Source organism: Eleginops maclovinus, chromosome 24 (assembly GCF_036324505.1).
Source record: "Eleginops maclovinus isolate JMC-PN-2008 ecotype Puerto Natales chromosome 24, JC_Emac_rtc_rv5, whole genome shotgun sequence".
NCBI lineage: Eukaryota > Metazoa > Chordata > Actinopteri > Perciformes > Eleginopidae > Eleginops > Eleginops maclovinus.
The window spans coordinates 3,720,804-3,737,343 of record NC_086372.1 but is presented as its reverse complement, the minus strand read 5'-3'; the positions used below and the strand labels follow the sequence as shown (position 1 = coordinate 3,737,343).

General features: G+C 43.4%; 1 protein-coding gene across 4 annotated transcripts in view; it reads right to left on the bottom strand.

Moving 5' to 3' along the window:
• Positions 1-16,467, bottom strand: part of dock9b (dedicator of cytokinesis 9b) — a 41,204-nt gene extending 24,737 nt beyond the window's left edge. For 2 of the 4 annotated variants that reach the window (XM_063877726.1, XM_063877727.1), the window contains exons 1-2: positions 16,136-16,467; positions 2,644-2,760 (exon numbers count right to left, since the gene is read on the bottom strand). In XM_063877726.1, coding sequence (XP_063733796.1) covers positions 2,644-2,760; positions 16,136-16,249 — 231 coding nt within the window. In that variant the 5' untranslated portion in view covers positions 16,250-16,467. Of the gene's footprint in view, positions 1-2,643; positions 2,761-4,420; positions 4,709-16,135 lie in introns of those variants that run through there. The other 2 variants (XM_063877725.1, XM_063877728.1) reach the window with 1 other exon arrangement.
• Between the last annotated feature and the right edge of the window lie 73 nt (positions 16,468-16,540).

Here is a 16,540-nt window from a genome sequence, read left to right as displayed (position 1 = left end):
ATGGGTGAGTAGATAAGCGCTTCAGTTACATTTTAAGGTGAATTCCCAATTAGCATACTGCGGTTTTAGCACAGTTTGACACTTCATTGACACTTTAGCTGCACTCACTTCCTATTTCCCAGCCTGTACTTATTCCATTGCACTGGAAACAGACCCTTCAACACAAACCGCCTCTCTGTTTGATCAGTCACACACGGGACATTTTGACCAGAGCGCAGCCCTGTCTATCAACTGTTAGCAAGAACTGCTGGCTGCCAATTAACAGCATTCCTTTCCCAGTCATTAAACCGGAGCTTTGATGGCTTCCACTGGGCCAGAGGAGCGTGTTCCCACAGGCAGTGACACTGCAGGGCAGATAGACGGATATCTGGTGGTTTGGGACCGGCAAAGAGAAGTGAAGTTCTCTTTCCACTTTAAAGATGAAAGTGACTGTGCTAGTTTTAATCTGTACATATGTGCATGATCCATTCATGGAATACCCTGGTGCAAAGGAGAAATGTCTCTCTTACTTGATCACTACTCTAGGGATCGATATCGATTGAATGTGCAAGCTTTGATGCTTGCAATGTTACCTTGCATAAATGTCTCATGCTGGGTTTAGCTGCAATCGTAGCGTAGGTCTTATCCCTGAATAAGTAAATTAAATGTGGGCTCCAGACAGAGGAATACCTTATATGCCAACTGTCAAAAAAATGATATGTTTAAACATAAAGAAACAGAACCAAAACGTCATGCCAGTGAAGCCAATTGATATGAGAACCAAAAGGAGAGGAAGAGTTAGACATACAAATCTTTAAATGTCAATTACAGAAGGCCTTTAAATATGTCCTAGTTACACATATAACATTTCCTGTACATGAATACACATGCAGGGTAAGTTGAACCATATTCTACATTGAGGTTCTTCTGCATGCCCAGTAACTGTGTGTATCTAAGTGTGTGTATCTAGGTGTGTGTATCTAGGTGTGTGTATCTAGGTGGGTGTATCTAGGTGGGTGTATCTATGCAGCACGTGCACATGCAAGACCCATATGTCTGGCTGGCTCCCCCCTTTCTCCTCCCTGAACCCAGTGATGTAAAACATATGGCAGGTTAGACAGATGGATGGACTGGGTTGGACCATACATACACACACACGCACGTGCGCACACGCACACAAACACACACACACACACACACACACACACACACACACACACACACACACACACACACACACATACACACACACACACACACACACACACACACACACACACAGGGCAGTTCCTAATGGCTGTGCTCTGCAGGCAACCCTGTAATGCAAACCACTGGTCATGAACTGATTGTGCAACAGCCTAGAGGCAGACGGTTTGTGTAGATTTCCCACCACATATTCTGTCATTTCTCCAAACCTCTCACAGGTTTGTTGATTCTATTCTTTCGCCTTGTCGCCTTCATTTATCAGTTAGGGTGTTACTGTTTGTATTACAATCCTTGGAATTGGACAGAGGAAGAGGGAACCTTAATTTGCAATATTTTTTCAGGAGTCTTGAGGAATACCAAGGATTACAGCGTGGGTCTGTCCCTGTTTTCCCACTCTCTCTCTTAGGGAGTGGGCCCTGCTGAGATCCATCCCAGCACTACGGTGATGTAATGTGGACACAGTCTGTGAGCCCCTTTGAACAGCAGATCCATGTAGCGTGTAAATGTTTACAAGAGCCAAAATGTATAGCCGATTTAACACACGGGTTCACCAAGTAATGTCATAATTATCATATATCCTCGGAGATGATTTCCTCGAGGACACAAGCGAGGCGCAGTGAAGAGGAACTTAAACAACTTCAAGATCTAACAAGACCCACATTCTAACATCTTATTTGTTTGTCTTCCTGGGAACACAACGTGACGGAGAATCTAAGAGTTGCTTTTATCCCTTCTATTGAAACAGGGGAATTTTTCTGTCCTTTTTTAGGAGTGTTTGCTTGTCTTTATAACACCCATTGCTGCCACATGAGGCAACAGTTAACCACTACTCCATGTTTTTAATTGGATTCAAAACGTTCAAGCTCCTTCCAAGTTTACATTTTGCAATGCACTCTAAACACCAGGTACCAATATTGTGTTTGCAAGTTATATAATGACTCTAATTTCTTTCTTTTGGCTAAAATGCTTTTACAAGTGGTGCACTTCTGCTTTGTGAGGCGGAAGTGAGTTTTACAACAACAAAACTGAATATCCTGGCAATTGTCTCATTTCTTGTTCACTACTAATCACTGCAGGGAAAAAAGTATAGAGCAGGCTTGAATGGACTTCAATGTTTACCATATTATATTCCAAATTGCCTTTCAGGGCCTCTGTAGTGTTTCTAAGAACATCTTTAAAAAGCCATTAAATTAACTTTGAGGATTACTAACAAGACCGCTTCTCAAATAAAATAAAAGCTGTAAAATAGTTTATAAAAAGTGGACAAAAACAATCTAAAAATCTTGCGGGTGCTATAATTGTCTCCAGCTATTTCAAACTTCTGCGTAAGTGCAGACAGTCTTAATAAACACCACATTCAAGGTCACTGCTCTGCCACCCAGTTTGACCTGTGAGAGGGAATAACCTAAACTAAAATGTACCTCCAGGGCTCAATAAATAACTCTCTGCTCGTCTTACCTGGAAGTCGTCTGTGGGGAACTGCAGCATGTCCCGCAGGCCATCACTGATGATCTGGGTCTTCCTCTGCAGGATCACATTCTCATAGTCCAGGGGCTCAATGATCTTCGGCTTTACCTATAAAAGCGGATTACAGCAGTGGATTAACAACATGTGGCAAGGTATACTTTGGAAATACTTGTGGATTTGTTGACCAATGCTAATGTTGATAAGGGTATTAGTGCATGGGATGAGTTACAGATCCGGGGTGTTCACACTGTCTGGAATACAAGCTGCTATTGTCTTTCAGCTACAGTAGCAGGAGTTGGCACAGAGACACACACATGCATGTGAGTTAACAGAAGAGGAGATGCTAGTAGTAGCCAGGGATGGATGCATGAGTGAGAGTCTGTGTGTGCCATTGTACCAGTCACAGTGTCATGAGCTCACGGAGAAGTAAGAAGTAGTCATTGCATCTCTACAAATCTGTTCTCTGAGGCACTAACTCATACCAATTCCCCCAGGAAAACATACAGTCCAAATGAAACCCTTCATTCCATAGTAAATCCGTACGCTACATTATAGGGGTAAGATTAAGGAGCATTGTTCATGATCTAGCCAAGATTAAACTCCCCCGGCACTGAAGACGTCAGATCTAACATTCCAGAGAAAACACCCGAGGGATTCCTCCGGCCTGACTGTGATATTAAAAAAATAATGCTCACATATGATAAACACGTGTGGTTTGGTCTGTACATCAAGAAACCCAAAGAAGTATGCAAAGATCTGAAAGACATTTTTTTGTTTTCAAACTTGAAATAAAGAGACAAAGCTGAACTGCATGATTTCCTTTTCTGTGAAGCATCAAAGCAATGGCAGATTTATGAATATAAATGAGCTTAATAATACTGCTCTGTGAGGCTGCATTGTTGTGCTTTAAGCCCTTAGACAGTATAAAACAGAACGTTTGGTAGTAAATCATCCACTTGACAAATGTATCCAAGAGTTGTCACCTTCCTGAGGCTGCTGGGCGTGGATGTGATCCACATTATTTGGATTAGCCCCTTGGTGTGGATCCAATGAACACATTACAAACTGAGACCAATTAAACAGTCTGACCATAGATCCTGATTCGCCCAACCAATCCTCCTGATGACGTAATGAAAATATCCCTCCATATCTCTCGGCCCTTTGGATGCAAAACATCATCTGATAAGCAGAAAATCATTGGTCCTGATTTTCAACTGGATAATTCCCTTCAGACAGAAGATAACAACAAGCAGCTGTGAACTGTGACAGCAATTAACTCGCATGAATATATCAGAGACACAGATGTGTGATCAAGTTTCATTTAAAGGCTTGATAGGCATTTTAAGCTCAAATAGGTTCAGTTTGAAAATACTCTATCACTCTATAAGTGAAATGTATAATGATCTTCCTAAACGCTAGCCCAATTATGAAATGTCTATAGCTTTAAGAGATAAAAATATGTCAACCTGCCTCTTTACCTTTCCACCAACTTTGCAGCCAACTTGCCTACCTCTGAAGCACAGGAAACAAACAGAGCCACAAGTGCTCCATTTCCTTAAAAAAGATCAACATTTAGTCCCCTGGGGAGGTGTGCCCTGAAGCTGCTATTTCCCATTTCCATCTCCCCCCTTCAATCTTCAAAGCTGCTCTTGAGTCTGGATCTTAGAGATAAAATAACTTTTGTAAACAAAGGGTTCAACTTACAACTACTACAACCACAGAGGATTGGAAATATGATTTGCTTCTAGGTAAAAGATGGCCCACTTACCGCTACCACCTGTGACCCAGCCTCCACCTCTGCCTCTATCTCAGCCACGCTCCTGTACTGCTGGGGAGACTCTATCACCATCTCCCTTTTGGGGGCTTTGCCGGCCCGGCCCTGCATGGTGGTCAATCCTGCCTGTCCGTGACCAGGTGTGAACTCACTGCACACACTGCTAGGCACTGAACTGCCCGCAGTGTGTGAAGGTGGAGAGAGCTTTGTCCACGTCCAGTCAGATTCCCTCTGTACTCAATCACAATGGCCCTGCCTCCCGCTCCCTCTCTCCCCTCTTTCTCTCATCAGAAGGGAAGGGCCTCCCACCCTCACAGCTGTGCAGCTGCGAGAGTATGTGTGGATATGAGTGTGTGTCGTATCTACAGTATGTGTGAGGAGGCGGGGAGGAGGAATGGACCACTCCCCCATTAAAAACTTAGAAGAGGCCATGAGATAATGTTGTCAAGTGTCCACCTGCGTGTGTGTGCGTGTGTGTGTGTGTGCAAAAAGACAAAGCTGTAAGGAAAGAGTGTATGACAAAAAGTTGTGTAACACTTTAAGTTGCAGCCTACAAATGAGTGTAAATATTCTGCACATTCAGGCTACGAATGACATTAATAGCAATAACAATACGGCACCAAAAATGCTAAACTTAATAGAGGGGGGGGTTTTGTTTTTTAAAGTTGTTGTCCTCTGAATGATGCTGACTCAAATCCCCAGACACAGGACAGAGTTTACAGCCAATCCTTTTAGAGGCCACATCAAAAATTACAACCTCCAGACCCATCTTGTGAGGCCATTTGGCCGATCAAGACTTTTCCCCATTGACTTCCACTGGGAAAGAGATCTGTAAATTCTTATTGTAAATCAGCTTGCAAGTACGAATGTAAACACACCTTATTTAGATAATAACTAAAAGTTGTAACTTATATCTGAATTCAGAGTGATTTCCGTGCTTGGAATAAAATGCAGCTGGGAGATAGAGTTAAAGGAAACACTTCTGCGCTTTCTCCACATTCCCACAGATGTGGAAGGACTTGGTAATGTAATACCTGCGGGGTGAACCTCTTTGGCTTCATGCGCCGCTGAGCACCTTCCATATGAATGAACAGCGACACGCCTCTATCTAGTCTGCTTCATACATCTATTGTGAGGATGATGCTGGAGATCTTTGGCTTGGCAACAGATTATAAGCAGAGAGTTAGTGCTGATGTGTGTGGCTGTATTAGCCCATGAGCTGTACCTAGAGGATTAAGGGAGGAACCGGCCGATATTAGGTCACTTCAGATATGTCGGTATAGGTGTCAGCCGATAAAGAATAGGGAATTAAAGAACAAACATCCAACTGCATAAAAAGGGGTTGAACATTTTTGAAGCCTGCATACTTTAAAGATGTGTAGCATATTGTACTGATTCAATGGGATTAATATCAGTAGACTTGCTGGTGTAGCATGGGCCAAGGAAAAACCTATTACATATTGGAGCGGATCCAAATCATGGGGCAGATACATGCATTATTCCTCACTTATGGAAAAAGCCTTGGCTAAGTTGTTTATGATGCGATTAAATGACAGGACAGAAAGATCCTCGAGGTTCTTCTCTAACAGTTGTGGACCCTACACTGGATTTAAAAACTGCAGCACTGTTGACATTTCTAAAAATAACTGTCATGAGCAGCGACCGTTTTCAGACACTCAATCTGTGTTCATAAAGTTCTGCTCCCCGTTGATATTTTGTTCAGCTTTGAACTGCTGCTAAGCCGTATCCGCTGCAGCGGGCACTCACAGCAGGGTCAGTTCAAACACTCTCCCCCTTTATCCGGCTCTACACACACTCGCCTGCTGCTTCAGGAACGGTTTGACTTGCCCCTTGTTTCTCCATGCAGTCAGCGTTCTCTCCGAGGAGGATCCCTATCCTTTAATCTTTGAGGCGCCGTGGCTCAGCTGTTTTCTATCGGAGAGAGTGTTTCAGAATGATGACATTTAGAGTTTTTAATAAGGAATTACTGAGGGTAAATGTATGCAATTCCTGACTCTCTTCTGCTGCGTTAGACACAACTCCCAAACCACAGCGCTGTTTACAAGCCACTGAATCTTCCTGACTATACAAGCATGGGTAATAACACATGCAAATATATCTATGGGAGGAGAAGTTGGGGCTCTGTGCAGCAGAGGGAGAGGGGGGAGGTTGGATGTCAGATAGAGGGGATGACATGCCACGGGTCAGGAAGACTTCAAAGGCCGTTGTCTCTCTGGTGCAGTTTCAGCGCCATCCCTCCTAACAAAATGTAGCACAAAAGGCGGGCAAGGGTGTGTGTGTGTGCAAGTGTGTGAGTTTCGCTCTTCTGTACAGCAGGGCTCTCTGATGTGTGAGGCACAGTGCATCATTTGCATAACTGTACTCGCTTCAAAGGGACTCGCTGAAATGTACCATTCAGAGAAATAAGTTATTTTAAAATACGGGAAGCTGTAAAATAAGGTTGGTTAACTTAGGGAGGTGAGGTGGAACAGAATTTAAGAGCCACAGGAGTAACCGTTACAGATGGAACGGCAGTAGAACCATAGCAAGAGCAGGTAAGCTACAGACTAAGGAAGAGGGGCATCAGCCCAAGCAGCAATGTGATGAGCTCTGTCGAGCGTCTTGGAAGCTGATACTTAAAAAAATGTGCAGACTAGACAAAATTCCAAACAAACATGCACCTTCTTCCAAACTCATCAGTAGAGTTATGCTGTTACCCAAACTCACAGCAACACAAAACCAGCCTCTGACAACAAATCAGGATTCTATTCTCTATTCACGCAGTAGGAAAGATTGAAGATGGTAAATCTACCAATTTGTGAGCTGAAACTCAAATGCTCAAGTTGGTCGGAAACAATTTCTGTTTCCATTTGTAGACCTTTCACTGTCATGGATTGGACTGAGAGATTAAACTGAATGGGCAAACTCAGTGCTTGAAGGGTATTTTGGAGGTGAAGTATTTAAAGCAAAAGGAGTGCAGCTCTGTGATTTGACTTTCTTATGGCCTGTGTCTAGAGATCTGCTGACTGTACTGCGTCCCTGCCTTCCTGCCCGGGCCTCAGTGACAGCGTCACCAGCTCAGCGTGATAATCAGCCTCTTGTCAAAGACCCAGGCTGCGCTGAGGTCATCCCGCTTCATTCAGCCACATCTCTGCAGCGCTCTCTCAGGCCATCACGCTTCCTGGAGCTGTCGCTGGTTCGACGCCAGCAATACCACCAGGGTGTGTGAGTTTGTGTCTGTGTATGATGGGAGTGCAAATGAGTTTACTCGACCATCTGTGTATGAGCATGATACAAAAATACAAAAAATAACTGAGAGAGAGAGAATGTGTAGGGTGGCGTCCATTTGTTTTTACACAGCTTGAACCCATTAGGACATGTTAGCCTTCCACACCCTTCCCCAGAGGCAAACACACACACACACACACACACACACACACACACTCACACAGCCCCAGACGTAGAGCGTCACACAAGTCTATGGAGAATTGCATAAGGGCATGTTGACGTAATGTTTGGGAGCCGACCATTACTCCTGGCACCCTGGGGAGAGAAAGTGTGAGGGTGTTGCCTGAAAAGAAGTGCAACTTCGCCTTCACACTGACACACACACACACACACACACACACACACACACACACACACACACACACACACACACACACACACACACACACACACACACACACACACACACACACACACACACACGTAGTTAGCGCCCTCATATGTCGAAGCCATTACCCATCCCACTAAATACTGATTATCCTTGAATCACAGAAGCAAAGAGCCGCTCTGTCTTGTGGTCAACATCATACTACTGTAGCTCCAGGTAGTGGAAAACATGTGGGACAAGTTAAATATGATACGAGAGAGGGGAGTTCCACACTCGCTATGACGTCAGAGCTCTCGGTACGGCAACAGAAAGCCCCTGCATGGCATTAGTCCATAGGAACAACATTTAGATTCATTCAGTCTTCTCTTCGAATGTTTACAAGGAATAATCCACAGTAGGAACAAGAGCAGCATGCTGGAGGCTTTTCTATCTCCACTCTTTGAATTCTTAAAGCAGCAAAATGTCAAAAGCTGCATTTTGCTTGTGAATCCAAGGCTCTGCTCTGAGCACTTCTTTTGTTTTCCAGCTGAGCCATCATTTGGAGAATGGAATGGATGCAGATGTAATTGTTGTTTTCAAGGGAAGGTTAGAGGGGACCCTGCATCCAGAAATGATAATGGTTTATAGTGAACGTCCTTGATCCGACTTAACCCCCTCACTATTGATTCTCCATTTAATCTCTTTGATTTAACACGGGGCAGGCTGTGGGCTAATGGAGCTCACTTGGGATGGGAAGTGGCTTAAAGTAGCAGTGCATACATTTAGGTGGGAGACAATATGGTTACTGACTATGGAAAAAACTAATCCTGAGACTTATATTTCATCGCAGCCAAACGTTGAGCTTTTGATGTGCTGGACCAGTAATTGTGTGATTGGAGGCACTGAAGATACACGTGACTTCTAGATATAGTTCCTCAGGGGAGTCTATTAGGGGGATTATTAGCCAAAAATTCTGCTGATCTGTGCAGCAACTCATGTTTAATCCGACAACTCTCAAGTCTATCGGTAAATTATTCATTTTTCACCTCAAGAAAGACATGATGGTGTATGTGTTGGATACTCAATAGAAACTACTGTAACTCTAGAAAGTGGAGACAGAAAAATATGGAAAATGACGGAAAATGACCATCATGCAGGAAAGCTAAGAGTAATATTTCAAAGTGGGTTTACCAGCGCAGTGTTGGGAAACAAGAGTTGAGATCCTCTCAGACTGAGTGCTTCCTCTTCTTCCTCAAGAGCCCCGAGCTCCACCGCCCCCTTGATGTAGACACAGTTCCTCACGAGGATGGAGCGCAGCCCCTCCAACAGAACCAAGCTGGTGGTGCATCCCATGGTGCCACAAGCCGCTCGCCAACACCATGCAGGGAAAAACGAGCCTAAGTTCTAAACTCTCCGCCTTAATTTCCAAGTATTTCTCAACCTTGACCACTCCCGCAGAAAGTCATCTTACAGGTGTATTGAAAAGTCGCAATCAGCTTCCTCAAGGATTCCCAACCATTCTGCTTGAAAACACAATCTTCCAAAGCAAATCCCAGACCAAGGAAGTCCTATCCTCCTGTGTGCAGCTCAGCGGGGATGGAGGAGAGAAGCTGCTCATTCAGTCGGAGCAGGGCGTAGACTCTCCGACTCCTCTTCCTTCCTTCCTTCCTCCTTCTGCTCGAGGATGAGGATGCTCAGGCGCGCTCACTTCTCTCTCTCTCTCTCTCTCTCTCTCTCGCTTTTCCTCATTGCTTTGCTTTCTCTCCCTCTTTTCTCAGCCTTGCCATCTCTCTCCATCACTGCCTGTCACTTTCCCTTCTCCTCTCCTCCCAGCGGGCTCTCTCCCTCCCTCACGCTTGCAGCTTAGTCATTTCTCTGACTCCGCATGCTTTGTCAACGGTAAAAGCAGCCGGTTAACACACACACTCACCCACAAACACACACACACAGAGTGGCTGCAGCGACAATGTTTTACTCTCTGCCTTCTTTCCCTCCTTCCTCTTTTGAATTACAATCGATGTAGTCATCTTTCTGATGTCATTTACATGCCCTCCAACACATAAAAAGGGATGATTTAACTTCCCTTGTCCCGCGGTGCCAGGCTCACAGCCATTAACACTTGGTCCGACTGATTCATCAGGCATGATGCGTCATAGGACACCCAGGACAAACCTGGCAACCCGCTGCAAATCATCTCATTAACATCCCAGCATCCTCACATCTTTCTGGGTGTTATCTGAAGGAATACAGGCTTCTTTGTGATTTAAATGCACATATAAACAATTCTCAGAATTGACTTCAGCTTCTCTCCGGCAGCTGGCGTAAATATTTCATCACACACTTTCACCTACTTCTAAGTGGATGATGCAGCAGATTGGTTAGAAGGAAATCGTTTGGAAAAGCAACAAAGAGGAAGCAGTATTTGGAGGGATATTATAGTAACTAATAGCAACCACAAAAGGTATGTGTGCTTTATAGATGCTGACATTTCAAAAACGTTAAAGAATAGGCATGTTGAAAATAGTTGACTTCTGAAACACCGTGGATTCATTCTTGAGTATTTTTTTTCAACAGTGAATTTTCAGGTCCTTTAAATATATTTTTTACTTTTAATAAATGCTTTATTTAAATCATTTTTGGCTCAAGCTGAACTGACAGTGCCTCAAAGTGAGCTTGAGAAATGTAAAATAATTTTTGGGGTCCATTACGAATTTGTGAGGAAAAGGGGCAACTTGAGTTCTAACATAAGACAAAACACACGAGTCAAATAAAATAGCTTCATATCATCTTGGTACGGTTACTAATAGAAGTAAATAATTGGTGTAGTTCTCCTTTAACGTTACGAGCTACTTTGTTTCATTGCAGTGGTTTGATGCTCATTAAAAAGCCACACAGCATTCTTTGGACAATGTCATTACATTAGGCCTCTGCTTTAGAGGACGCATTAATCTAATGAACTCCAAACTGCACCCCATAATGCACCCAGTGACCTTTTCTCACAGACATCAGCAAAGTGTGGAGACCACAGATTGCACCGGACCACAACAGGATTTCATCAGAACCCACAAAACACATTCATGAGTTGTAAACATGGAGCCGTGGCAGAGATGAAATCCCCCTCAGTCAGCGTATAATTATAATGCTCTTCTCAGATGCTCGTCCTCTAATCATCAAAACAGTCTAGGGCATTCCTCCCTGATCATAAATTAACTCCACAAACTTTTTTTGCATTGGCAGAACGAAATGTGGTGAACTCTTAACAACATACATGAGAAATTAATGTTGTTATCATGGCAACAACACACTGTTGTGTTAGAGGAAGCAAAGAAACAAATGAGGGATAACTCTGCCAAAACACAACGTCATTGCAGACGCTGCACAAGCTGCATAAATCAGAATGTGTGTTCAGATTTATAGGGGATTACTAAATGAAACCTGTACTTCCATGGCTAATCCCTTTGACAGTCCTGTGCCATAAGTAAATGCTGACACAAAATGAATCCGCCCAGTGCTTCCTTTCCACTGGAATAAGAAGGCACATGTATTTGTCTTTGAAATGCCTACAGCCTGTTCATTTCTGCACAGCTTAAAGGAAAAAGGTATGAGACGTGCATCACTGCTGCCCCCCACAGGCGGCTCCTAACCCTGCAACAACACTAACGCATGATGACTCACCGAGAAAAACAAATCCTCATCTACCTCACTTTCTACACATCCACATAAATCAAGATGCAGTGGAGGGACACGTCATCAGGAAGGCTTCGCCCATAATATATTGTAATGTGACCTAGAGTAAAGCAACGCAATGATTTCAAAGATGGTGCTGCAAGTTTCACTGCAGTAGTTTGATGTAATGCGCATGGAAAACTATCTGGGATTTGTTGTGCAACAATAGGCCTAAGAGTTTTAATCTACCCAGAGCTTTAAGTCTGAATGTATGGTGAATCATGGGGATGCACAGGGAGGGAAACTATTCCTAGTGATTACATGGCATTATGCAAAGTGTTAGGGACTCAGTGAGGCTGTACTTGGACCTTGTAGAGCTTTCAGCTCATGCTTAATATGATAACATGCTCCAACTGACAATGCTCACATCTGTAATGTTCAATGTAACTCTGTGGGTATAAATTAAAGAAATAGACAAAGGATACAAAGGAGAAATTTACTTTTGATCACATTTGGAAATGTTTTGGATACATTTGCTTTTGTTGAATGGACATAATACACACACTAGCATATTGAGTTAGCCCTCAGCAGGGAGTGTAGTTGGGACTCGTTTATGGATTGCTTTCCAGATCATGTTCCTGTAGTTCTCTTAGTTGAAAAAGTGCTGTGATTCTCTTCATCTCTGGCAAATGTGCCAATGGTTTCATCAGGGACTTGAAATTAGGCTAATAATAATGAACATTACTGCAGAATCTGGGTTACACTTGTGTGATTTGGGTATTGAGTGTCTCATAAAAGGCCTGCAGGTAATCTGTCAGACTAGAGGACAGGATCATTGTGCATAATGAAATGAAGAAAATGGATTTTGGCTGTGTTTAATACTCTTCTTGACTGAGTAAACCTGGCATTAGGCTTGTTTATAATGCAGTATCACTAGGTTAACTGCTCTGATTCTATAATCTCGGCCAACTTCCACATGGAGGTTTTCCACACTAATGGGAAACCTCTATTTTTACGCAAAGAACTGGGTGCGCAATTGTGGCAACTGGGTCAGAAGATTTTTTATGGTCACTGGACATTTCTCTGCACACAAGCCTGGCTGCAGACTACTGATTGAAGTAGCAAGTGCTTTGTTAATGGTCTTTAGGACAAATGAAACAGATTATCCGACAGTTCAGTTATTTACTGTCTTTACTTTTCACAGCAAAGAGACATTTATTCCAAAAGATCTGTTGGTATTTGTGAAACAGTCTGCTAACCATGAAATGTAATGTTAGTGTCTGCTAAACTATGGCAGATTCTTCCAATTAACAACAAAAGCAGCCTGCAAACACTGAAGATGTTGCAATAAGTTGAAATCTCCCTTACACGCTCTCTTAAATGAACACTGCAGGCCATGCAGAAGAAGCAAAAACATGTAGCAACCATCCAATATAAATGATGTGTCTATCAAACAAGAACAGACCTTTCCCATTGTGAGCCTGCAGGCTGTAGAGCATTGATCAGAGCATTCCTGTTTGCTGAAAGTGGTGGAAACTGGCAACATCTCAGAGTCAAGTCATGGAGTAGGAATTCTGTATTGCAGTGATGCTACATCTTGCTGTTTTCTTGCAGGAGAAATAAAGGCAGGAAAATGACAACCCACGTACACAAACACACACATGCCAGACTGACCATGAAAGAAAAAGGTGGCGCATGTTTACACCAGCGTTTAAGGGTGGGAACGACATAAAGTATGAGGTAGCCTAAATAAAGAAGACATGGAAACCACAAGGCCAGAAAAAACCAAGTCTCAGCTATCAGAGGCAGCAGCTTGTGACACCACAAAGCCAGCAGACGACCGAACGCCCCGCTTCATCCCAGGTCCCGTATCATGACACACATATAGGTCAGCAGTGCTAAAGCATCTGCAAATCTGCAGATTATCTCTGCCGGGGTTTTTCATGCTCTAATCAGAATTAATCCCCTGAAGTGGAGTTCAATCTTTAGTGGAATACCAGTTCAACCTGCAGATCTAAAATAGGAGCTGGTGGTTTCTTTTATAGCTTAAAGTTAGACATTTACTTTAAACGGGTGTGTAGATTATCCTGCTGAACCAAAACCTGAAAGTATAATACCATGCGTTTGCCACATATCTTATATAAGTTATTGTTTGTATGCATTTCTAAATGTGTGTTTGCATGAAAACATCAGTATTCAGCACGCAGGGAGAGGGCATAAAGACGTATAAAACCCCTAAGCAAGCATTTCCCGCAGTTGGAAGTGATTATTAAAGCTGCAGGGGAAGTCTTTACTGCTCCACTGCTGGGCCTCCACTTTGTTTACTAAGGTAGCTATGAGCCAGCCACGCCTGCAGTAACTATGGTGTGTGTCAGCAGCTAGCTTGCCTGATCCGGCCTCAGTCTTGATTTTATATGGTTTATCACATATGCAGGAATTCATAATTGATGGTCCCTCAGGGTGCTTAGTGTGACACCGAGTTATGGAAGAGAAAGAGGGCAAGTTTAAAAATAGCCAGGACACCTACCATCGTCTCATCCATTATTAAACGCAGCGCAGGGATCTGATATGACATCCATTATGCCATTTCAAACAATGTGGATTAAAACTGAGTAAAAAGACTACCTTTACATAACAGAATGTGCCCCACTGTACTCTGAAGAAGAGTAACACTTGAGACTATAACAACATATCCTTCATCTGCTAATTACATCCTCCATCCTTTAGGGTTCAACTCATGCATCACACCTCAATCCAAGGCCAGCTGCTTTACCCTAGGAGAAATCTGAGCTGAGACGAAATTCTTTGATGTCTAGTATACTATATATATATATTTGCTTTTACCATACCAGCCTGTCAGTCTCCATGTCAAATGGGCAGGGGAAACAGCTGCACCATAAGTACACAGTCTAAAATAGAGGGACAGCAGAAGTGCTTTCACACAGAAGTACTATTACAGGCACATAATGGGACCCAGATGCATACCTTGTGATCTGAAAGTACGAAGTTTAATCCTTTAAGCACAGATTTCTGCTAATACGGCCTGAATTTAATGAACAGTTGCCCCAATAAGTTAAAGGGACATTTGTTTAGTGGTCATGGGTAGTGCTACTAAGCATCTGAAAACAGCACAATGCATAGTGACTTAACAGATATTTATTCCATGAAAATCTTCAGGGTTATTACTCTGAAATGTATTAATAGCAATTCTTATAGCTTAGCCCTATTAAAAACAATGATCACTGATCATTGGCGGAAAGCTGGTGAGGGATAACGAGATGTTGGTAATTTCCTACTGGTAATCTGCCTCCTGTATACAACCCCTTGGCAAGAGCAGCCAGACAAACGGTTCAAACATTGCTTCTTAGTCAATTGCTTCACTGCACTATGAAGCCAATGTTGCACAGTATGGGTGTAACATGATGAGCCATGCCCAGCCCCAATACAAACTCATTAGCACTAACCAGATCTCATGAACGCTGGTCCTGTGACTACAGGTCTTTGAAAGAAACCTGTACAGTCTCAGCTGGTCAAGTTTTATACTACTGAATTCATACTTCACCTTAAGTGTGCTGGCACTGTTTCAAACTGATGTTATTGGTGTGTAGAAAACACAGACCATGTCAATATAACCTGACAGTTGAGGTGGGTTTGATGGCTCCCAGGTCTTAATATAACTGAGACTAAACTGTCTGCGTCATTTAATGACTTTATTACAAGATCAGTGAGTGCTCTGGGACCATGGAGAGAGACAGCAGCCATAATTGACAGCAAAAGCCATTAGCTGCAGAAAAACGGTATATTGATCACCATTATGCAACAAGACAGTCACTGGGGTAGTTGGGGTGAGTCAGGCTGAGGAAACCACAAACAGTGCCGTCTGCAGAGACAATAAAGCCGAATTCAAGAAGTATATCACCTGTATATCATCATCCTAAAATCAATCATTTGTATAACACATCATCAGCCAAATGATGCCAGAGGCCAATAGATAGACCTGGCCTTTTGCCATTTCTACCTCTGGCACTATTCCGCTGTTTCTGTCTTAACCTATCTGGTTGCAAGTTGCACCTGGGGGGGTCAGGTGACTGGGTGAACTAAAGAAGTCTGCAGGCATTTGTGTGTGTGTGTGTGTGTGTGTGTGTGTGTGTGTGTGTGTGTGTGTGTGTGTGTGTGTGTGTGTGTGTGTGTGTGTGTGTGTTGTCCCTTCAGAGCTGGAGGTGTATATTTCAGTTACCTGGCAACTCCTTTGAGAAAGTTGTAACAAAAGACACCCTGCAGAAAACGCACCACAAGTGACATCATAACTATACGAATAAATGTCTGAAATAAATGATGTTATTCTGCTTATAACTTAAGAGAACAGGGTGACAGACGGCATAGTTAGCAAGCACCTGCATGTAGTCTTCTTGTGAGTGCATAACAGACGGTGGAGTTTTTTCTCTCACCATCAACACTGACGTCCTCACAGCCTCCGAGACGCTCTGCCTCAGCTCTGCGGCGGTGCCCGGTTTGTTGAGCCCCCGGGCAAACTTCCTTGCCTCAGGTGGAGCAGAAGCCATAATATATGCCACCTTTCATCAGACAGTCCGGTACCGAGAAGAGCAGACTGCGAGGGCTGTTCCAAGCAGCAGCACGAAGGTTAAAAACCTGCGCTCCAGGCTGTCCGACGTGCGTAAATGCACACTGAAGCTGTGTTATCCTGCCATCACGCTTGTCTCAAACTTTACATTAGATGTGTTAGAAACAGTAGTCCATAGATGTCTTCTCTTGTCAACTGCATCGGAGAGCCCCAAACGAAGCCTACGCTCTGTCCCGTCGGCGGAGGTCCCTTGCGCAAAATGGCACGCCCC